The sequence below is a fragment of the Netta rufina genome (assembly GCF_964035555.1).
Source record: "Netta rufina genome assembly, chromosome: 24".
NCBI classification, from domain to species: Eukaryota; Metazoa; Chordata; class Aves; order Anseriformes; family Anatidae; genus Netta; species Netta rufina.
In genome coordinates this window covers 2,930,169-2,953,030 of record NC_140148.1, presented here as the reverse complement: position 1 = coordinate 2,953,030, position 22,862 = coordinate 2,930,169, and the positions used below count along the sequence as shown (strand labels likewise).

The 22,862-nt window shown below is 66.6% G+C and overlaps 3 protein-coding genes across 3 annotated transcripts in view; 2 read left to right on the top strand and 1 right to left on the bottom strand.

Moving 5' to 3' along the window:
• Positions 1-267: 267 nt before the first annotated feature.
• On the bottom strand, positions 268-6,415 carry RUNDC3A (RUN domain containing 3A; the record flags this gene model as incomplete). The annotated part of the gene is made up of 11 exons (XM_084301194.1): positions 6,291-6,415; positions 4,485-4,600; positions 4,186-4,319; positions 3,453-3,538; positions 3,262-3,351; positions 3,074-3,154; positions 2,817-2,982; positions 2,197-2,354; positions 859-996; positions 638-744; positions 268-410 (listed from the first exon to the last, which is right to left on the bottom strand). Exons 1-11 carry the CDS (start codon positions 6,395-6,397, stop codon positions 268-270), a joined length of 1,326 nt encoding a protein of 441 aa, XP_084157320.1. The 5' UTR covers positions 6,398-6,415.
• Positions 6,416-8,555: 2,140 nt separating this feature from the next.
• SLC4A1 (solute carrier family 4 member 1 (Diego blood group)) lies at positions 8,556-21,245 on the top strand. The gene is given in 31 exon segments (XM_084301211.1): positions 8,556-8,635; positions 10,960-11,037; positions 11,121-11,214; positions 12,220-12,289; positions 12,383-12,483; positions 13,359-13,432; positions 13,641-13,818; positions 13,900-14,035; positions 14,122-14,263; positions 14,669-14,741; positions 15,319-15,503; positions 16,429-16,515; positions 16,517-16,640; positions 16,724-16,776; positions 16,778-16,801; positions 16,803-16,817; positions 16,819-16,849; positions 16,852-16,928; positions 17,108-17,230; positions 17,233-17,262; positions 17,883-17,940; positions 17,943-18,076; positions 18,420-18,587; positions 18,774-18,863; positions 19,042-19,208; positions 19,314-19,567; positions 19,673-19,842; positions 20,066-20,161; positions 20,163-20,240; positions 21,026-21,070; positions 21,072-21,245. Coding segments are annotated over 30 exon segments (2,931 nt in total). The 5' UTR covers positions 8,556-8,635; positions 10,960-11,019; the 3' UTR covers positions 21,108-21,245.
• Positions 21,246-22,768: 1,523 nt separating this feature from the next.
• The window catches only part of LSM12 (LSM12 homolog), a gene marked incomplete at its 5' end in the record, with an annotated part of 3,338 nt that continues 3,244 nt past the window's right edge, over positions 22,769-22,862 (top strand). Inside the window, one exon of the mRNA XM_084301124.1 lies at positions 22,769-22,814. Coding sequence (XP_084157250.1) covers positions 22,769-22,814 — 46 coding nt within the window. The remainder of the gene's footprint in view (positions 22,815-22,862) is intronic.

Below are 22,862 nucleotides of genomic sequence, written 5' to 3'. Positions count from 1 at the left end.
AGGAAGGGGGGGGGGACACACACAGACACATCCCGGTCCCGTTCCAGCATCCCCATCCCAACGGGTCCACGTCTCCAGCCGGGGTCCGGGCTGGGGGTCCAACACGCAGCCGGGGTGGGGTGCAGAGAAGAGGGGGGGGGAGGACGCCGTCCCCGGCCTCCCCGATGGGTTGGGCGAGTCCCTCGGTCCTCCGTCGGTCCCAGGGTGGAGGGGGACGAGGTCAGTCCTCGGCGGCGGCGGCGGCGCTGGGCGAGGGGGCCGGGGGTCTCAGCTGGGGCTGCGGGTCGGGCTGGCTTCGTTGCTGTCGCTCACCAGGCACTCGTTGGACTTGAGGCTGGCCAGGGACTTGCAGCTGGGCAGGGAGGCCAGGGAGCCGCAGAGCCCCAGCATGGAGGGCGTGGGGTCCTTCCCTGGGGGGGCACAGAGCGGGCGTCGCGGGGGGCTGCGGGTGGCGACGGGGATGGGGACGGGGACGGGGAGCACCCCTTTGGGATCGCCGGGCTGCGCCGCGGATGGCCTGGGGACCCCGGGGCTGTGTGGGCAACGTCCCTAGCTTGGGGGGGGTGTGAAGGGCAGGAGGGGCCCCGTGCAGCACCCCATGGGGGTGGGCGAAGGGCGGGGGGGGGGGGGGTCTTACCCAAGGGCCCCCAGGGCTCGCCTTCGCGCTTGCCCTCGCCCAGGCGCTGGGAGTCGGAGCTGAGGCTGTTCTCGGCCGAGAGCTGGTCGGTGCTCACGAAGCTGTGCCTGCGGAGGGACGGCGCTCAGCCCCCGTCCCCCCCCCTCCCCGGGGCCGTTTTGGGGCGCGGGTCGGGCGGCTCTGCCCCCCCCCCCCCTCCCTACACCCCCCCCGGGGGTTACCTCCTGTAGAGCTTGCCGTCCGAGCCGCTCTCGTTGCCGTTGAGCGTCCCCAGCGAGGGCCACTGGTTGACCAGGGGGGTCACCATCTCCTTGGAGAGCTGCGCCAGCTGCGTGTTCTCGCAGGGGATCAGCCCCGTCCTGCGGCACACGCGGGCGCTCAGCGCACGGGGCAGCTGCAGGCGCCGGGCACCCACCACCCATCGGGTCCCATGGGGTATACGGGGCACTGGGGGCACACCGTGTCCTATAAGCTGTATGGGGCACTAGGGACTCTCCATGTCCTACAGGGTATATAGGGCACTGTGGACTCACCACGTCCTACAGGGTGTATGGAGCACTAGGGACACTCCATGCCCTACAAGACATATAGGGCACTGTGGACTCACCACATCCTACAGGATGTATGGGGGACTAGGGACACTCCATGTCCTATAAGCTGTATGGGGCACTAGGGACCCTCCATGTCCTACAGGGTGTATGGGGCACTGGAGACCTACCATGTCCTACAGGACATACAGAGCACTAGGGACCCACTACATCCTACAAAATGTAGGGAGCACTGGGGAGCCACCATGTCCTACAGGATACATGGAGCACTGGGTACCCACCATGTCCTATAAGATGTATATGGGACACTGGAGATCTACCGCATCCTACAGGATGTATGGAGCACTACAGACCAACCATGTCCTACAGGATGTATGGGATGCTGGGGATCTACCATGTCCTACAGGACGTATGGGACACCAGGGATCTATCATGTCCTAGAGGACATATAGGGCACTAGGGACCTAGCACTTCCTATAGGATGTATGGGACACTGGGGGTCTACCATGTCGTACAGGACATATAGGGCATTAAGGACCCACCGTGTCCTACAGGACATATGGAGCACTGAGAACCCACCACATCCTACAGGACACATGCAGCACAGTGCACTCCCCACGTCCCACAGGACATATAGGGCACTAGGGACACACCTCGTCCTATAGAACATATGGAGCACTGTGGACTCACCATGTCCTATGGGGCATATGGGACACTGGGGACCCACCATGTCCTACAGCACACATAGGGTACTGGGAACCCCCCATGTCCTACAGAACATATGAACACAGTGCACTCACCATGTCCTACAGAACATATAGGGCACTGGGGACCCACCACATCCCCCAGGGCTCGTGGAGCACCCAGTGTCTGGCATCATACAGGATGCCAAGTCCCCACCACCCACCCAGATCCCGTGGGGCCAGACCCAGCAGCAGCTTGGGGTCCAGTATGGGGCCGGTATGGGGCCAGTATGGGGCCAGTATGGGGCCGGTATGGGGCCGCACTCACAGCTGCTCCTGCAGCTCCAGGATGACGCCCTCCAGCTCCCTCTTCTCCAGCTGGTTCTGCACCATCACCTCCTCCAGCCGCAGCTTCAGCCGCTTGTTCTCCGCCTCCAGGTCCTTCAGTTGCGACTCCCGCAGCCGCACCAGCTCCTCCAGGTACCCCTGCGCGAGGCCACCGTCAGTGGCGCTGTGAGGCCCCCAGCACCGTGCCGGGGGTGCTCAGACCCCATAAGGATCAGGACCCACCCAGCGCCATGCCAGGGGTGCTTGGACCCCATAAGGATCGGGACCCCACCCAGCACTGTGCTGGAGGTGCTCAGACCCCATAAGGATCAGGACCCACCCAGTGCCATGCCAGGGGTGCTCAGAGCATCCTGCATGGATCAGGACCCATCCACCTCAGAGTGTCCCATAAGGATTGGGACCCACCCAGTGCTGTGCCGGGGGTGCTCAGATCCCATAAGGACCGGGACCCTCCCAGTGCCATGCCAGGGGTGCTCAGAGCATCCCGCATGGATCAGGACCCATCCATCTCAGAGCGTCCCACAAGGATCGGGACCCATCCGACCCCATCCGTGACCCCCATCCCCCCCCGTCCCCATCCCCTCTCCTCCTCCCCGGTACCTTTTGGGCGTAAACGATGCGGAATTTCTGCTCCATCTTGCGCCACTTGTTGTACCAGCTGTCCTCGTCGGTGACCAGCGGCAGGTAGGGGTGGTCGGGGGAGCTGTCCTCGCTCGTGCTGCTCTCCACGCTGCCCCGCTCCTCTTCCTCACTCAGGTAGTCGTAGCTGGGAGGGGGGGGGGACACGACACACGGGGGGCTCAGGGGGGTGGGCACGGGGCAGGGGGACCACGGAGAGGGGCAGGGGCTGCTCTTACCTCTGCGTGAACTTCAGGTAGGGCGTGTAGTCGATGACCACCGGCGTCTTGCCGTCCATCACTTCGCCCTTCAGGCAGAAGCTGGGCCAGGAGGGGGGCGTGGGGGGAAAGCAGAGGGTGAGGGGAGCCCTGGGGGGGGGCGCAGGGGCACTGGGGGGGGGCATCGTGGCCTCCTGCCTGTGTCCTACCTGAAGTCGATGGCGCCGAGCCCGATGAGCATCCCGGTGAGCACCGTGGACTCCTCCCGCAGCATGATGGCCCCGTCGTCGTAAAAGCGCCTGCGGGGACCAGAGGATGGGAGGGTAAGTGGGGGGAGGAAAAAAAGGGGGGGGGAACCCCAAAAATTCCTCGTTGTGCCCACCCCAGGTGCGGCGCTCACCTGGTGGTCCGCGTGTCGCGCAGGGCGGTGGAGATGTACTCGGACATGCGCTTCTCCATCAGCGCCACGCGGATCCACGCCCGGCCCTGCAAGGCAGCCCTGAGCGGGGTGCTGCTGCACCGTGCCCCCAAACCCTGCTCCGTGCCCCCCCCCACCTCGTCCTGGGGGGCAGAGGTGGTCCCCGCTCTGCTTTCAGCCCAGGGAGGCCCTCCTGGTGAATTCGTGCTGGGGGGGAGATGGGGCTGCGGGAGGGCAGGGAGAGGGGATGGGGATGGGGATGGGGATGGGGATGGGGATGGGGATGGGTTGGGCATGGGGATGGGATGGGATGGGATGGGATGGGATGGGATGGGATGGGATGGGATGAAGACAGGAATAGGATGAGGACAGGGGTGGTGATGGGATGGGGATGGGATAGGGATAGGGATAGGGATGGGGATGGGATGGGTTGGGGATGGGGATGGGGATGGGGATAGGGATGGGGACAGAGAGGATGGCAACAAAGATGGGGACAGAGACAGGAGATAGGGATGGGGCCATGGCCAGGACGTGGATAGAAATGGGGCCAAAGATCAGAACTGGGAATGGGGCCAGGGAAGGGATGGAGGCAGAGATGGGAATAGGGTGGGGATGGGATGGGATGGGATGGGATGGGATGGGATGGGATGGGATGGGATGGGGATAGGAATTGAGTTGGGGACAGGGCCAGGGCTGGGGCTGTCCCGGTGCTGACCTTGGCCCTGGAGGTGCTGATGTTCTCCATGTTCTCGATGCTGCTGACGCAGTTGTTGGGGACCTTGCTGCAGGCCAGCCGGATGTAGTCCCAGAAGCCGCGCTGCCCATCCGAGCTGAACCAGCTGACGGGGCCTGGGGGGCACGGGGACGATTCGGGGCTGCTGCACCCACACACCCGGCCCCAGCGACCCCGAGCCCCAAACCCAGCACACGACGGCCGCGTGTCCCCTGTCCCCACCCGGCGCTTGGCACGGGGACGAGGCCGGGGCCGGGGCTGTGCGGGGGTCCCCGCGCTACCTTTAAAGCGGTGGCTGAGGATCTGCTCGAGGATGGCGGCGAAGTTGACGAACTCCTCGGAGGAGTCGTCGATGGGCTCCGCCGTGTACTTCTCCAGCAGGGTCTTCACCGAGAACCTGGCGGGGGGGGCACAAAGGGGGTGTCACGGGGCGGGAGGGGGACGGGGCTGCAGCGGGACTAAAACTCCCCCGGTGCCCTGCCAGGCCACGCGTTTTCAGCCCCAAAAAGCCCTTTATTCCAATGATTCCTCCCCAAAACGGGGCTCACATCTCTGCGTGGGCACAGGTGCGGTGCTGGCTGTCTCTGTTTTGGTTCAAGCACACAAAACCTAACTGATGGCACCCAAAACCCAACCAATAGCACCCAAAACCCAACTGATGGCACCCAAAACCCAACCGACGGCACCCAAAACCCAACCGATGGCTCTGGGCACACCACATTCACCCCAATCCCCGCACCACATCCACCTGCAGCGGGGAGGGGACACCCGGGGGGGGGGTCGGACGGCCCCGTCCCATCCCTGCCAAGCCCTGCAGGACGCGCGGGCTCCATCTCCTCGTCCCCAGGTCCCCGGGGACCCCGCGGGGCGGCCGCCGCTGCCCCTGGGCGCGAGCGGCCAGGAAGGGCGAACAAAGGCCCCCTTCCTCCCCGGCCGCGCGCGGGCGGTGATGGCTTCCCCTTCCGCCGGCCGCTTGGCCGCAGGATCGGGCCCGTAAAGGCCGGGGAATGGGGAGGATGCAGGGGGGGCAACGCCGGGGGGGGGCAGGGGGTGGGAGAGCCTGGGGGGGGTGGATGGGGGGATGGAGGGGGATGGAGGGGGATGGATAGGGGGATGTGGGGAACCCGTGGTGTGGCCATCAAGGTGGAGACCCCCCCCCCTCGTCTGGGTGTCATGGTGTGGGGGGGTGTCCTGTGTGACCTGGGGGGGTGCAGGGGGTCTCCGTGGTATGGGGGGGGATGGAGGTGCCCCCCCCGGTGTTGTGAGGGGTTTTGGGGGCTCCCCAGCCCCCAACATCAGCACCAGGGGGGCACGGGGCAGGGTGACCCCAAACCCGGGTGCCCCCCCCCCAACCATCCCCACCACCTGCAGGGCCCCCCCATCTCTGTGCCCCCTCCCCAAGGTCCCCAGACCCCATCCCCATCTCCCCCCCCCCCATCCAGCCGGCGTCGCCATGGCAACCCGCATCCTCCATCCCCGCTCCCCCAGCCCCGCATCCCGCCTGGCCCGCGGCCTGACGTCACTTCCTCGGCCCCACACCACACGGGGGGGGGGTCCCCGGTGCCCCCCCCCCATCCCTCACCCCCCCCCCAGGGCCTCCCCCCCCATCCCCAGCCTCTGCGGCCTCCCCATTGCCGCCCCCGCCGCCTGCAGCCCCCGTCTTGTTGTTGTGCCCCCCCCATCCGCCCCCCACGTTACCCCCCCCAGAAGCCTCCGGCCTTCTGTGTGCCCCCCCCACACCCCCCATGTGCCCCCCCCAGCCCCCCCGGGCTCCATCCCAGCCTCATCCTTCCCCCTCTCCCCATCCCCAACCCTTCCCCAACCCCCCCCAGTATAAAACCAACACCGGCAATGAGAAAAAAAATCCCCCCCCCGTCTTTAAGGGGCTGCGGGGGGGGGGGGCTCAACCCACCCCCCCACCCCCTTCACCCCCCTTCCTTCCCCTCCATCCCCTCCACCGGGGGTCCTCCATCCATCCCTCCATCCCTCCATCCATCACCATCCCCCCCCCCTCCCCGGCTATATTTCGGGGTCCCCCCCACCCCGGGGATTTGTGCCCCTGCCCCCCCACCCCAAAAGGCCCCCACCTGCAGACGGTGATGAGGTTTTTCCTCTCCACGGCGATGTTTCTGGAGGACGCCTTCTTGGAGGAGAGCCCCAGAGCCATGGCAGCCTGGACGCAGCTCGCTGCCATCCAGAGCGGGGCGAAGCCGCCAGGGCCCGCGGCCCCCTCCCCGCGGCCCCCGCGCCGCCGCGGCCCCCCCCTCCTCTCTCCTGACACCCCCCCCTTTTTTTTTTTTCCCACCCCCCCACCACGAGCCGGGATGGGGCCTCCCCGAAATCAGCCCCCGTGGGGATTGGGGGGAAGAAGGGGGGGGAATGGGGGGGGTGTTATATGGGGGGGGGCACCACCTCGTCTGCATCGCCCCCCCCCAGAAGCATGCCCCCCCAGGAGCATCCTCCGCAATTAAGCATCCCCCCCCAAGATCACCCCCCCATGAGCATCCCCCCCCCATCAGCATCCCCCCATGAGTACCCCCCCATAAGCACCCCCCCCATGAGCACCCCCCTATAAGCATCCCCCCCCCATGAGCATCATCCCCAATTAAGCACCCCCCCATAAGCAACCCCCCCCATGAGCATCCCCCCCCCAAGAGCATCTCCCCCCTGAGCATCCCCCTCCCATAAGAATCCCCCCCCGAGCATCCTCCCCGTGAGCACCCCCACGAGCACCCCCCGTAAATATTCCCCCCATGAGCACCCCCACAATTAAGCATCCCCCCCCGTTAAGCATCCCCCCCCCACCATGCCCTGCCATGAACGTGCCCCCCCCCCATGCTGCCCCCCCTTGATGGTGCTCCCCCCCCAGCGATGCCCCCCCCATCATTCTCACCCCCCCCCATGATGCTCTGCCCCCGTGGTGACCCCCCCATTATGCTCCCCCCCATAATATTCACCCCCCCCCACGAGCATCCCCCCCCATGAACACCCCCTCCCATGCCCCACCCCATAAGCGTCACCACCCCACAAACATCCCCCCCCCCAAACCACCCCATGAACTTCATCCCCCCCCATCATCACCCTCCCCGCATGCCCCACCCCCAAATGGGCAGTGGGGGGGGGGACGACACCCCTTTGCCCCCCCCCCTTGCCCCATGCCTCAGTTTCCCCAGGGGTACAACAGGGAAAGCAAGGGGGGTGCTGCACCCATTCCCCCCCCCCCAAAAAAAAGCACCCAAATAAATCAGCGTCACCCCAAGGGGGTGTCCCTGGGGATGTGCCCCCCCCAGACACCGGGGGGGGTGGCAAAAACTCCTCATCCCCCACACAGCTCTCAGTGGGGTTCCTGGGACCCCAAAACCTGCGGGGGGGGGGAAGTGGGGGGGGAACCCTCGGTGTCACCCTGATAAGGTGGGGGCTGTTATCAGCGCACCCAGGCTGCGCCCCTCCCGGCACCGAGCCCCAGCGGGGCCAGCAGCCCCCCGGGTGCCGTCCCCATGGCCCCGTGAGGGTCCCCGAGCTGGGATGAGTGCGTGAACACATGTGCACGCGTGTGCATGCGTGTGCATGTGTGTGTGCATGCGTGTGCTCACGTGTGTGTGTGCGTGTGCGCGTGCAAGGCGCGCCCGGCTCACCTTTCTCCCCTTCCCTGCACCCTGCGTGAGGGAGCAGCCTGGCCTCTCAGCGTGCAGCCCCACGTGTGCATGCACACACACGTGTGTACGTGTGCACACGCGTGCAGACACACCTGCACTAACACGTGCACGCACACGGGCACTTAGAAACCTGCACGCATTCACGCGCTCGTGCACAGGTGCATGCACGCCTTTGTGTGCACACACGAGTGCAAAGGTTCGTGCGTGCACACGCAGACCTCTGCACCCGTTTGCACGCACACGAGGTGCACACAGGCGTGCACACACACACACAGGGTGCACCCAGCCTCCAGGACACCCCAGGATGGGTGCATCCCCCCGCCACCCGTGGGCCCCGCAGCGCCTCGTGCCTCCCCAGCTTGGGGGAACCCCATTTTTTTTTAAATAATTAAAAAAAAATAAATAAAAAAAAGAGAAAACCCCAAGCCCAAGGAGGGGAGAGGATTCCCGGGGATTCCCCGAGGGAAACCCGGAGCCCAAAACCCCGATAGCAGCTGTGGGATTGCGGGGTGGCCGGAGCGGGGCCGGGCAGCGTGGGGCAGCACCGCGGGTTGGGGCCGGGCGCAGCCGCCGAGGCGCAAGATGTTGCACCCCGATAACCTTGTTTACGGGGCCGGGGGGGGCCGGGCGAGCCGGGGGGGGTAGCGGTGGGGGGCAGATTAGGAGGTGAGCGTGACTCAGGGCATTTGGGTGCCTGCCCCGGCGGCGCGCGGCTCTTCCACCGTAGAGCCGGGGGCTGGCGGCGACGGCAGCGGCGTCCCCGAACCACCCCAAAGGTCGGTGTGGGGTCTCGGGGCGGGGGGCACCGCGGGGTCCCTGGATGTAAGGGGGGTGGTGGGGATGGGGCGGGTGGGAGCACCCAAGGATGCCCATGTGGGGGCATACAGCCCTGTAGGGTGCGGGGTAGGGTCAGGAGGGTTTGGCAGTGGGGTGGCGGGGTGTATGGGGTCCATAGGTCCCGCGCTGTGATGGGTGCATGGGGTTTGTGCTTCAGGACCTATGGGGGCCTCGTTGGGTGCATGGGGTGAGTGCTTTGGGAATTATGGTGTGGGCACCAAGATGGGTGTGTGGGGTGTCCTTCGGGAGGTACGGGCTCCATGCTGGGCACGCCAGCTCTGCGGGGCGGCAGATTTGGGCTCTACAGCGTGCAGTGGGGTGCCTGGCGGGGGCTCCGTGCTGAGCACAGGGTGTGGGGTGTAGGGGGCTGTACCCAGCACCAGTGCTCGTGGTTGAGGTGTGCGCACCCCGTTGCACACCCATGCAGGAGGTATGGGTGTCCCATTGCACACCCATATAGGATGTATGGGCTCCCCATTGCACACCCATATAGGATATATGGGCACCCCATTGCACACCCATGCAGGCTAGATGGGTGCCCTGTTGCACACCCATGCAGGATATATGGGCTCCCCATTGCAAACCCATGCAGGATGTATGGGATCCCCATTGCTCACCCATATAGGATGTATGGGCTTCCTTTTGCACACCCATATAGAACTCATGGGCTCCCCATTGCACACCCAAGCAGGAGACATGGGTTGCCTCCTTGCCAAGCACCCCACAGCAGGTGCAGACCCCCGGGGGGGGGTGACCAGGCTGCCCGGCACCCCCCAGCCCCTCACCCCGGTCTCGGGGCGCTGCCTGGCCCCCGGGGGCCATGCGCAGGAGCAGGGGGGCAGCGGGGGGAGCGGGGCGGGGGCCGGAGCCGCATTATCAGTGGGGCGCAGCGGGGCTGACGCAAGAGGCTTCGGGGCCGCAGTGGGGCTGGGGGGGGCAGCGGGGCCGGGGCCCAGGGCCCAGGGCTGGCCTGGGGGGCCAGGGCCGCTGCCAAAGCGGGGCCAGGCGGGGCAGGAAGGAGGAGGCCGGGTCCGGAGCCAGCCATGGTTCCCGTGACCCCGTCACCGCTCCCGTGTCCCCACGGGTGGCTCCCACAGCCCCACGGTGGCTCCTCCGTGTGTGTCCCGTCCCGTCCCCCCCCGGTCCCCCCCTGGGGCTCCTGAGTCCCCATCGGGATCCCCGTGACCCTGCCGGTGTCCCCGTGTCCCCATTGGGGTCCCCGCTGCTGCCAGCCTGGGAGCGAGGTCCTGCATCACCCTGGTGAGAGCTGGGGGGCCCGCTGTCCCCACCCCAACCCCCCCACCTTGACCTTGACCCCCCCCAACCTCCCGCCCCCCCCACGAGGGGTCCCTGGGCTGGGGCAGCAGAGGGCGTGAGGGGTCCCCCTGCGTGGGTACCCCACGGGTGGGGGGTGCTGGGGCCAGGACAGGACCCCCCCAGCTCCCCACGCGGCTCCTGGGGTGGGGTGGGGGGGGAAGAAGTGGGGGGAGCTCCCGGGGGTGCCCCGGGGCTGGGGGTGCCCCACGCGCGTGGGGAAAGGCGCCCCCTGGCGGATGTCCCCTGGGGTGGCGGGGGGGGGGCCGGGACCCCCCCCGTGGGCGTGGGTCGGGGTGGGACCTGAGCTGCACCCCCCCGTGGGCGTGGGGCCCTGCAGGACCCCCACCTGGGCGTGGGCACCCACGCGGGACCGGAGCCACACGCAGGGGTGCATAAAGGACCCGACCCCTGCGTGGGGATCCACGTGTGCCCGTGGGTCCTTGTGGGGCCCGCCCCACGCATGAAGATTTGGGGGGCCCGACCCACACGCACGGCTCCCCTTGGGGGCCTCGCCCACGGGTGGGGGTTCTTATGGGCCCCCCACTCACGTCCACGGCTCTATTTGGGGTCCCCACTAAATGCAGGCATCCACACGGGACCTGCCCCACGTGTGAAGGGCTGTGGGTCCCAACCCACGTGCACGGCCCCACGGGGACCCTGACCCCTGCTCACAGCCCCACGGGGCCCCTAATCCCTGCTCACAGCCCCCCGGGGAGCCTGACCCCACTCACGGGACGTCCCTCGTGCGTGGGCACGGGTGGGAGCGGGGCGCGATGCCACGTCCCGGCGGGCAGCAGCCGGAGCTCTGCCATCGGTTCCCACCAGCAGGGCAGGGCCCGGCTCCCATGGGACCCCCTCCGGCCCCCAGCACCTCCCGAAGCGGACACGGGGGGGGCCCGATCTCCGCTCCCTAACGCTCTGTCTCCTCTCCCCGCACCGCCCGCAGGGCGCCGGCCCCGGGCGTTAATGCGCCGCCGGGCCGACCGCTGGGACGCAGCGCGGAGCCATGGAGGGGCCCGGCCAGGTAGGGAGACCCCGGCCCCGCCGCTGCGCCCCGGCCCCCTCCCCAGCCCCACTGAGCCCCCCCCACCGCTCTCTGCCCCGCAGGACGCCGAAGAGTTGATGCGGAGAAACCTGGACCCCGAGGGCTACGAGGACCCGGGGATCAAGGGCTCGAGGATGTCGCTGGAGGAGACGAGCAGTGAGTGGCACCCACGGGCGGAGGGGGGAGCTGGGGGCGCGGGGGTTGGCGGGGGGGCTACGTGGGGGCCAGCGGGGCGGGGGCGATGGGACCGGCACTGGCATTGCATGGCTGGTGGCACCGCATGGGCACCGGTGTCAGATGGGCACCAGCGTTGCAGAGGTGGCAGCGTTGCACAGAAGGGTGTTGCACGAGCAGTGGTGCTGCACGGGCACCTGGGCTGCACGGGGACCGGCACCCTGTGGGCGCTGGCACGGCGTGGGCACTGCAGGTTCAAGGGTGCATGTTGCACGGGGTTCTGCGGGTGCCAGTGTTGCACGGGCACTGGTGTTGCATGAGCACCGTCACAGCATGGGTGCTAGCATTGTGCGGGCGCGTTGCACGGGCACTCGAGTTGTACGGGTGCATGGCAAGGGTGCCAGCGTTGCATGGCAGTGGTGTTGCACGGGTGCCAGCACTGCACGGGCACCAGCGTTGCAAGGGTGCAGGCGTTGCATGGGTGCCAGCATTGCATGGGCACTGGAGTTGCATGGGGGCAGTGTTGCACGGCTGCGTTGCATGGGCACCAGCGCTGCATGGGTGCCGACGTTGCACGAATGCCAGCATTGCATGGGTGCTGGCGTTGCACAGGCGTGTTGCACGGGCACCAGCACTGCATGGGTGCCAGCGTGGCTTGCTGAAACCCTGGAGGTTGCCGGCGGGTGCAGGAGACATGGCCAAGCCTGGGGACACCAAGGTCCTTGGGTGGGCGGCAAGGGGTGTTCAGAGGGGTCTCGTTGCCCCTCTTCCTTGCCCGCAGCCGGGTTTTTGTGCTCGATGCAGCAGGGTGGCTCCTCTCCGGTCCCCACCGGCTGCCGCTGTGCATCCCGAAGGTCTCGGTGTCCCCAGCCCCTCAGGGTCCCCTCCATGGGGTGACGCCGGGTGGTGACGTTGGCCACGGGGTGGGGTGGTGGCTGTCCCCGTCCCGCGCCCACCCGAGGTAACGCTGCCGCCCGTTCTGCGCAGGGGCCGGCGGCGGCACCGGGCCCCCTTTGGCCACGCGGAGGGCGAGAGGCGAGGAGCTGGCGCCCCTGCGGTGAGTCCCACTCGCGGCTCGGCCCCGGGAGGCCACCGGCACCCACGGGCGCGCGGGGCTCACCCGCCTGTCCCCGCCGTGTGTGTTTTGCAGCCGGTATTTGCCCAGCCACCGGGGATCCTATGACCTGGACGGGAGGAGGCGCGCGGCCGGGGCCCCCCCGGGACGGGTCAGCCGCCGTGGCGGAGGGCAGAGTGAGTGACCCGGCCCCGGCGTGTGTGTCCCTCCCCCCCCCGGCCCCTCTGCCGCCCTCGGCCCCGCGAGGCGGCCGTCACCCGGGCGTCGGGGCGTGCCGCGGGGTGACCGCGGCCGCTTGCCCGTAATCGCCCGCTGATTGAGGATAAATAAAGGCTTTGTTTGGGGTGAGGACAAGAACCACTCAGGGCTGAACACCGGCTGGCGCTGGGCGGCTCGGCGGTGGCAGCGGGCCGGGACGAGGACGAGCTCGGCGCGTGCCCACGTGCCCTCGGGGACACCAGTGGGGACACGCGCCCGTCCCTGCTGGCGTGCGGGTGGCATCCCGGCAGAGCGGGATGCGGGCATTGCGGTGTCACCGCGGCCTGGTGGGGGATACAGGGGACCGTGGTGGTCCCCAGAGCGGGTGCAGCGGGGACAGGGACGTTCTGCCCCCCCGGGGGCTGTCCCGGTGTTTACTGTCAGCAAAGGCAAAGTGCTGCGGGGTTTACGGTGCACACAGGGCGTGGGGCCGGCCCGCTGCCCCCACCCAGGCTTTATAGGGCAGGAACGCACGGGGAGCGCGGAGGGGGTGCAGGTAGGCAGGGGACAGGGACGGGGGACGCTGAGCTCTTGGGGCTGTGCTGGCTGGGGACAAACTGTCCCTGTCACCATCCCTGTCCCCGTCCTGGTGCACCCCGGGGTGCGGGACAGCACCGGGCGCTGTCCCCAGGGACAGAGTGGCACCAGCAGGGCAGAGGTGACAGGGGGACAGATCCAGCACCCCCCAGCTGCGTGTTGGGGATGGGGGCGATGGGGGGGATGCCTCCGACAGACCCCGGGGGGCTGGAGGGGGGGTCAGGACCAGCTAACGCGGCGCTGGCTCCGCTCGCAGCTCCGTCGGTGACCGATGTGGACCTGGAGGCGGCGGGGAGCAGGCGGCTCGTGTCCCGGTGGGACACCCATGAGGTGGGTGCTGTGCCCCCGGGACGCCCCCACTTCATTCCCACCCCCGGGGAGGGCAGATTGCTGCAAGGGTGGTGTCAAACCCCGGTGACACCGGGACCCGGGGGTCCCATCCGTGGCGGGTGGCACTGCTGCAGCTTTGTGACCCCCGGGGGTCCCCGGTGAGGGGTATGTGGGGGGGGCTCTGACACCCCCGTGGCTGCGGCCGCAGGTCTACACGGAGCTGCACGAGCTGGTCATGGACAGCAAGAAGGAGCTGTGCTGGATGGAGGCCGGCCACTGGCTGCAGCTGGAGGAGAACTTCACGGCTGGCGGGGACTGGGGCCAGCCCCACGTCTCCTTCCTGACCTACCGCAGCCTCCTGGACCTGCACCGCGCCCTCGCCAAAGGTGGGGACACCAACGGGGCTGGGGGGGGGGGCAGGTGGGGACCCCCAGGGCGGTCAGGCAGTGACGGTGGTGTCCCCGCAGGCGCCGTGCTCCTCGACGTGGCGGCCACCTCGCTGGCGGCCGTGGCGCACGTGCTCATCGACCAGATGATCTACGAGGGGCAGATCAAGCCGCAGGACAGGGAGGACCTCCTGAGGACGCTGCTGCTGCAGCACAAGTACGGCCGGGGACCCTAAGGGCTGTGGGAGGGGGGTTTTGGGGGGGGCGTTGTCCCACCTCACGCCGTCCCCCGGCTGCTCGCAGGCACCCCAGCGAGGCCGAGTCGGTGTGGACGCTGCCGCCGGCGCAGCTGCAGCGCTCGGGCACGGTGCCGGTGGAGACGGAGCAGCCGCTGCTGCGGGAGCACCAGGCCATGGAGATGCGGGCGCTGGACGGGGCCGAGCAGGCGAGTGTGTGGGGGGGTCCTGGGGGGGGTCCTGGGGTGCTGAGGGGGGGGTCAGGCTGCAGGGAGAGCACCCACAGGCTCTCATGGGCACCATACACCCGTGCTCTGCGAGCGGGTGGCTCGCGCCCTGGTGTGCGCACTCTTGCACGCACGTGTGCACGCTGGAAGAGGCAGCTGCACGCACGCACACACACACACACACACACACACACACACCACTGCACTTCTGGGGTCACACTGCTGGGGAGGAGGTGCTGTGGGAAGGGGCAGAGGTGACAGCGAGGGAGCCGGGCGTGCAGGGATGGAGCAGGACACGCAGGGGACACGCAGGGGACACGCAGGGGATGGCTTGGGGCACAAGAGACAGCCACCAGCTGACTCCTGCCATTCTCCTGCCCAAAACAGAGCGGGACCAAGACCGGGCCCCAGCTCTCTGAGAAGCTCCCCGATGATGCCGAGGCCACGCTGGTCCTCGTGGGTGAGTGCCCGGGGTGCTGCGGGTGCAGGATCAGCCCCGTGGCCAGGGTGTGTGTGGGGGCTTTGCCACCGGCCCCTTGCTGCTGCGCTGCTTGCTCACCTGCTGCTTTTCTTGCACTTTTTTCTACTCCCCCCCCCCAATCCTCAGCCCTCGCCACCTCCTGCTCAGCGCAGCTCACCGTCCCGTGTCCCTCTGTCCCTCTGTCCCTCTGTCACCCTGTCTCCCATTCCCCTGCCTCCCTGTCCCCATATCCTCATATCCTCATGTTCCCAGTTCCCCACTCACATCCCTATGTCCCCTTATGTTCCTATGCCCCAATGTCCCTGTGTCCCCATGTCCCTGTGTCCCCATGTCCCTGTGTCCCCATGTCTCTGTGCCCCCTGTCCTAACCCTTTGTCCCCCCACATCCCCGTGTCTCTGTGTCCCTGTGCCTCCATGTAACTGTGTCCCTGCACCCCCACGTCCCCATTTCCCAACGTCCCCATATCCCCATGTCCCCAAGCTCCTTTCCCCGTCTCCCTGTGCCCCACGTCCCCGTTCCAGGACCCTCCCTGACCCCATCCCGTCCCCCCCCCAGGCTGCGCAGCCTTCCTGGAGCAGCCGACGCTGGCCTTCGTGCGCCTGCGGGACGCGGTGACGATGGACGCCGTCCTCAACGTGCCCCTGCCCGTGCGCTTCCTCTTCGTGGTGCTGGGCCCCGACAGCCCCCACGTCAGCTACCACGAGATCGGCCGCACCATCGCCACCATGATGGCCGAGAGGGTACGGCCCCCACCACCGCCACCCCGAGCTCCCCAGGGTCCCCAGCCCGGTGGCTGCACCCTCCAGCAGGGCTTGTCACCCCCCGCCACGTCCCTCTCTGTCCCCATGTCCCCGTGCAGCCCTGTCCCCATGTGCCCATGCACCTCTGTCCCCTGTGTTGCCGTGCCCCAGTGGTCCCATGCCCCCATTATCTGCCCGTTCCCATGTGTGCAAGGACCTGTGGCCCCATGTCCCCCATGTCCCCATATTGCCATGTTCCCATATTGCCATGTCCCCATGCCCTCGTGTCCCTATTCCCGTCTGTCCCAGCGAGCACATCCCCTGTCCCTGTGTGCTCCCACAGCCCTGTGTCCCCCATGTCCCCCCAACATCCCCATGTCCCCCCAACATCCCCGTGTCCCCCCAACAATCCCCATGTCCCCCCACACCCCCACGTCCCTCCACATCCCCATCACCCCATGCCTCCATCCCCCCCCATGTCCCCCAGGCTCCTGTGTCCCCACATCCCCAGGTCCCCATGGCCTCAGTGCCCTCAAGTCCCCATCCTCCAGTGTCCCATATCCCATCCCACTGTGTCCCCGTGTCCCCAGGTCCCTGTGTCACCAATTTCTCAAGTCCCCAAGGCCCCAGTGTCCCAGGTCCTCGTGGCCCCAGTATCCCCTGTCCCCATCCTGCTTTGTCCCCATGTCCCCAGGTCCCTGTGTCCCCACCATTCTCAGGTCCCTGTGCCAGTGCCCTCAAGCCCCATGTCCCCAGTGTCCCCTGTCCCCATCCCACTCTGTCCCCATGCCCCCGTGGCCCTGTGCCCCATGCCCCCAGCCCCCCGCGTGCCCCCATCCCCGCGCCCCCCCCTGCGTCCCCACGGTGCCCCGTCCCCACAGGGGCTGCGGGGGCGGCCGACCCCCATCCCCGGCCGTCCCCGCAGGTTTTCCGCCGCGACGCCTACCTGGCCGAGAGCCGCCAGGACCTGCTGCAGGGGGTGGAGGATTTCCTGGAGGCCAGCATCGTGCTGCCCCCCCACCGAGACCCCCAGCGAGCAGCACCTGCGCAGCCTGGTGCCGCTGCAGCGCCCAGCTGCTCCGCCGCCGCTACCAGCACCCCGGGAAGACCCCCGAGGGACTTCCCTAAAGGAGACGTGTACGTCCCGGGGACACCCCAGAACCCCCCCCCCCACTGGGTCCCCTGGGTCCCATCCCCACGGCTGGCTTGTGTGTCCCCAGGGACCAAGAGCGAGGAGCCAGAGGACGACGACCCCCTGCGCAGGACGGGGCGCCCCCTTCGGGGGGCTGGTGCGGGACTATCCGCCGCCGCTACCCCCAAATATCTCAGCGACATCAAGGACGCCCTCAGCCCCAGTGCTTGGCCGCCGTCATCTTCATCTACTTCGCGGCGCTGTCCCCCGCTGTCACCTTCGGAGGCTTGCTGGGTAAGGGGGGGGGGACGCGCGTGGGGATGGGGACAGCCCCCGGTCGGGTGCACGAGGTGCCACCACCTGCAGTGCCGTCCCCAAGGGGCTCTTCACGGGGGCATCAAGGGGTGTGGGATGGGGGCACACGGCGCTGTGTCCCCCCCCACCGTGAACCAACCGGCTCTGCCCCCCCCAGGGTGAGAAGACCAAGGGCATGATGGGGGTGTCGGAGCTGCTCATCTCCACCTGCGTGCTGCAGTGCGTCCTCTTCAGCCTCCTCAGCGCCCAGCCCCTGCTCGTCGTCGGCTTTTCGGGGCCTCCCTCCTGGTCTTCGAGGAAGCCTTCTTCTCGGTGGGGTGCTGCCCCCCGCCCGCGGGCACCCCCTGCCCCCCTGTCACACTCGCGGTGTCCCCGTGCGCCCCAGGGTGCTGCACCGGGGGGTGGCACCTGGGGGATGGCACAAGGTGACACCACATAAGGGATGGCGCTTTTGGGATGGCACAGGGTGCATGGCACATTGGGATGGCGCTTTTGGGATGGCACAGGGGTGATGGCACATCAGGGGTGGTGCTTTTTGGGGTGGCACAGGGGTGATGCCACCACGGATGGTGCCTCGTGGGTGAGGTGACACGGGGGATGCTCCGTGGGTGGTGCCGTGAGGGGGGTGCCACGTGGGTGATGGCACGGGGGTGATGGCACGTGGGGGGTGGCACTTTTGGGATGCCACCTGGGCCATCCCACATGAATGGTGCCACATAGGGGAAGCTACATGGGTTGACACCACACGGGGTGACACCAAGCAGGTGACACCACACAGGTGACACCGTGCTGGTGATGCCATTTGGGTGCAGCCAAGCGGGTGACCCCCTTGGGTACCACTACCCCCAGGGGATGCAGGATCACCACAGAGCCCCGTGGTGCTGGGGAGGGGGGACACAGGGGGCTGACGGGGCCGTGTCCCCCGTGCCCAGTTCTGCGAGGGCCAGGGCTTGGAGTACATCGTGGGACGGGTGTGGATCGGCTTCTGGCTCATCTGCTGGTGCTGGTGGTGGTGGCCTGCGAGGGCAGCTTCCTGGTGCGCTACCTGTCCCGCTACACCCAGGAGATCTTCTCCTTCCTCATCTCCCTCATCTTCATCTACGAGACCTTCGTCAAGCTCATCACGGTGAGGGGCGTGGGGGCCGTGAGCGGGGAGGGGGCTATGGGGTGAGGGTCTCCATCTGGGTCCTGTGTGCCCAAGGACTGCAGCAGGGATGGAGCCGGCCCCACAGCGTTTTCTCCCCTCACCCAGCACCTTCCCACCCCATCCTCCCCACGGTTTGGGTTTGGGGCAGGCGCCCCTCACCCAGGAGCTGCTGGGGACCCCCTATTTTTGCCCCCATCCCCCAGCTCGGACCCTCCCCTTGCAGTCGGTCGCAGCGGGACGGGGGCACCCTGGGTGCCCGCAGGGACACCTCGGGTGCTGCCCCATCCCCTGTCCACCCCTGACCCTTCTCCCCCCTGCCCAGATCTTCAGGGCGCACCCCCTGCAGCGGGTGTACAACGTGCAGGCCACCGTCTCCCCCGACGTGGCCGAGCCCAACACGGCTCTGCTGTCCCTCGTCCTGATGGCCGGCACCTTCTTCCTCGCCCTCTTCCTCCGCAAGTTCAAGAACAGCGCCTTCCTGCCCGGCAAGGTGGGCACGGGGGGGGCTGCAGGGCTGGGGGGGACACCGTGGGCACGGCATCGCCACACCCCCAAACACACACACACACAGGGGGGACCCTCGGGTGGGGATGGGGGGCGCATGGGTGGGCTTAACGTGGGCAGGGGGACGCATGGGGGGTGGGTGGGCTCACCGTGGGCAACGGTGTCCCCGCAGGTCCGGCGCCTGATCGGGGACTTCGGGGTGCCCATCTCCATCTTCATCATGGCGCTGGCTGACTTCTTCATCAAGGACACCTACACGCAGGTCCGGGGGGGGGGGACGGGATCCCGGCTGTCCCCAACAAGGGGACACGGAGCTGGGTGGGCCGGGGGAGAATGGGGGGGACCCCGGGGTGCAAGCAGGGGGGCGCCAAGGACTCCTGGGTGCCCGTGGGGTGCCTCGAGCCCCCCGCCGCTCACCCCCCGTCTGTGGTCCCATGCAGAAACTGAAGGTCCCCAAGGGGCTGGAGGTGACCAACTCGACGGCCCGGGGCTGGTTTATCAACCCCATGGGGAAGGACAACTCGTTCCCCATCTGGATGATGTTCGCCTCCGTGGTGCCCGCCCTGCTGGTCTTCATCCTCATCTTCCTCGAGACGCAGATCACCACGTGAGGGCAAGGGGGAAGGGGGCTCGATGGCGGGGCGGGGACGGAGGGGACCCGCCCGGGGGGGGGAGCCTCCCCGACCCAACGCGTCCCCCTCCGTCCTCGCAGCCTGATCGTCAGCAAACCCGAGAGGAAGCTGGTGAAGGGCTCGGGCTTCCACCTGGACCTGCTGCTGATCGTGGCCATGGGCGGCGTGGCGGCGCTCTTCGGCATGCCGTGGCTCAGCGCCACCACCGTGCGCACCATCACGCACGCCAACGCGCTCACCGTCATGAGCAAATCCTCCTCGGGGGGCGACAAGCCCCAAATCCTGGAGGTCAAGGAGCAGCGCATCAGCGGCCTGCTGGTGGCCGTGCTGATCGGTGAGCGCGGGAGGGGGCACGGGGAGAGGAGACCCCCCCCCCCTCCGTCCCCCCGTCCTGTGCCGCTGCGGTGGTCCCTGACCGTGCCGTGTCCCCCCTCCCCAGGGGTCTCCATCCTGATGGAGCCCATCCTGAAGTACATCCCGCTGGCCGTCCTCTTCGGCATCTTCCTCTACATGGGGGTCACCTCGCTCTTCGGCATCCAGCTCTTCGACCGCATCCTGCTCCTGCTGATGCCCCCCAAGTACCACCCCAAGGAGGCCTACGTCACCCGGGTGAGCGAGCCCTGGGTCACCTGGGGGGGTTTGGGGGCACCCCGAGCTGGTCCTGCTGTTGGTTGGGGCTCCCCAAAAAGCCTCCTCTGTCTATTCATGCCGGATCACCATTCCTGCCCTCCTCTCTCCCTCTGCCCACCCCCCCGGGCTGGGTGCTGGGTGCTGTCCCTACCACCCCGACCCCGTTTTGTCCCCGCCGTCCTGACCCCTTTCGTCCCCGCAGGTGAAGACGTGGCGGATGCACCTCTTCACCCTCACCCAGATCCTCGTGCTGGCGCTGCTGTGGGGGGTGAAGGCCAGCCCGGCCTCGCTGGCGCTGCCCCTTCGTCCTCATCCTCACCGTGCCGCTGCGCCGCTTCCTGCTGCCCAGGATCTTCCGCGAGATCGAGCTCAAATGTGTACGTAGCCCCGGCACGGGATGGGTCCCCATCCTCAACCCCATCCCCGTCCCCGTGCTGTCCCTATCTCCATCCCCATCCCTGTCCCATCCCCATCCCTCTCTGCACCCCTGTCACTGTCCCTGTCCCCATCCCTGGCCTCATCCTTGTCCCTGTCCCCATCCCAAATCCCACCCTACTCCTCATCCCCGTCCCCATCCTCATCCCTGTCCTGTCACCATCCCAATCCCCATTCCATCCACCTACCTGTCCCCATCATCATCCTCATTGTCATCCCCATCCCATCCCCATCCCCATCCCATCCCATCCCATCCCCATCCCCATCCCCATCCCCATCCCATCCCATCCCATCCCATCCCATCCCATCCCATCCCCATCCCCATCCCATCCCATCCCATCCCATCCCCATCCCCATCCCCATCCCATCCCATCCCATCCCATCCCATCCCCATCCCATCCCATCCCATCCCATCCCCATCCCATCTCCATCCCATATCCCCATCCCATCCCATCCCATCCCCATCCCATCCCATCCCATCCCATCCCATCCCATCCCATCCCATCCCATCCCATCCAATCCCATCCCATCCCCATCCCCAACCCCCATCCCCCATCCCATCCCATCCCATCCCATCCCATCCCATCCCCATCCCCAACCCCAACCCCATCCCATCCCATCCCATATCCCCATCCCCAACCCCATCCCCATCCCATCCCATCCCATCCCATATCCCCATCCCACCCCCCCCATCCCACCCCCCCCTGACGCCCCCTCCCTCCCCCAGCTGGACGCGGACGATGCGGTGGTGACCTTCGAGGAGGCGGAGGGCCAGGGACGTGTACAACGAGGTGCAGATGCCCAGCTAAGGGCTCGTTCTGCCCCCCCCCCCAGCCTGTAGATCCGCTGCCCCCCCCGGGGACACCGCTTTTGCCCCATGGAGCCGTTTTGGAGCCGTTTTTGAGCCGTTTTCCTCCCTTTCTCTGCCCATTTCTGCAGCGGGAGCACCCCGCTCCCACCGGCACCCCCGGGGGCAGGGATGTAAATAGCCCAGCAAAGGGGGGAGATGTTTGCGATGGAGGCAATCATGGAAAAAAAAAAAAAAAAACACAGAAAAAAAAATAGTAATAATAATGCTGATGCTTCTGCAGGTAGGGCTTGCTCAGAACACAAGGAAAATCTTAAAAAAAAAAAAAAATGCAAAAAGCACTTAAAACTAGGACCAAAAAAAAAAAAAAGCAGCTGCGAGGAGTGATCTGTATATTTGGTGCTAGTGCCTGGGGGAGTTTGTAATTTATTTGGGAGGGCTGGGTGTGCTCCGTGTGCGTGTGGACAGGAGGGACGAGGCGTCGCAAGCGGCCGAGGAGCTGATTTAGTGCCCTGCTCGGGGCCGAACCAGCCGGGGGGGGGGGCAGGGTTGGTGCTGGTGGCGCTCAGGGTCGCTGGGTGCCCCCCCAGCCCTGCCCTGTCCCACCAGGATCATTCCCACAGCGGTCAGCCCCGGCTCCTGCTGCGGCTGAGTGTGAGTGTGAGCGTGAGCATGAGTGTGAGCATGAGTGTGAGTGTGAGTGTGAGTGTGAGCATGAACATGAGTGAGGGTGTGAGTGTGAGTGTGAGCATGAACACGAGCATGTAAGCACCTGTGAGCATGAATTTGGTCACGAGTGAGTGTGAGTGTGAGCATGAGTGTGTAATAATGTGTGAGCATGAATTTGGGTGTGAGTGTGAGCATGAGTGTGAACGAGTGAGAGTGTGAGCATGTGAGTGTGAGCATGAACATGAGTGTAAGCATGAGTGTGAACATGAGTGTGAGTGTGAACAAGAGCACGAGTGCGAGCATGAGCGTGAGTGTGAGCATGAGCAGAGCATGAGCACAAGCATGAGCATGAGTGTGAGCACAAGTGTGTAAGCGTGCGTGAGTGTGCCCGGTGGGGCCCGGGCGCCGCCGTTGCCACCTTGCCCCCGGGGGCTGCTTGGGGCCGGGCTGGGCTCGTGCCCCCCCCCAGGCTCGTGCCCGCAGCCCCCCCCTCAATTGTGCCCCCTCCCCGTGCCCGGCTCTAATAAAGACTTGTGGACCCGAGGCCGGCCCCTTCCTTCCGCCCGCGAGCTGAAAAATAAAAAATGTAATAATTGAAGGGGAGTGGGGCTGGGGGGGGGGGGACAGATCCTGGGGCTGGGGGGCTGCGGGGGGCCCCGGGGCCTGGGATGGGTCAAAGAGGAGGCGGTGTCACAGCAGCTTGTTGAGCCTTTATTTGTAAAGGTCAAGTGATAAATAATGTAAGATAATATAAAATAGAATAAATAATATGAAATATAATAATATAAAGTAGAATAATATAAAATAGAATAAATAATATAAAATATATAGAATAGAATAGAATAGAATAGAATAGAATAGAATAGAATAGAATAGAATAGAATAGAATAGAATAGAATGGAAATAAAAAATAGAATGAAATAAAATCATAAAATGAAATGAAATAGAAATAACAGAAGTAGAAATAGGAATGGGAATACGAATGGCCCCGTGATGCCACAGGAGCGGGGCAGGGCAGGGGGTCCCGGGGGGCTGCTGGGTGTGGGGTCAGGGCCGGGTGTTGGGGACCTGCTGGGGGAAGAGGCCT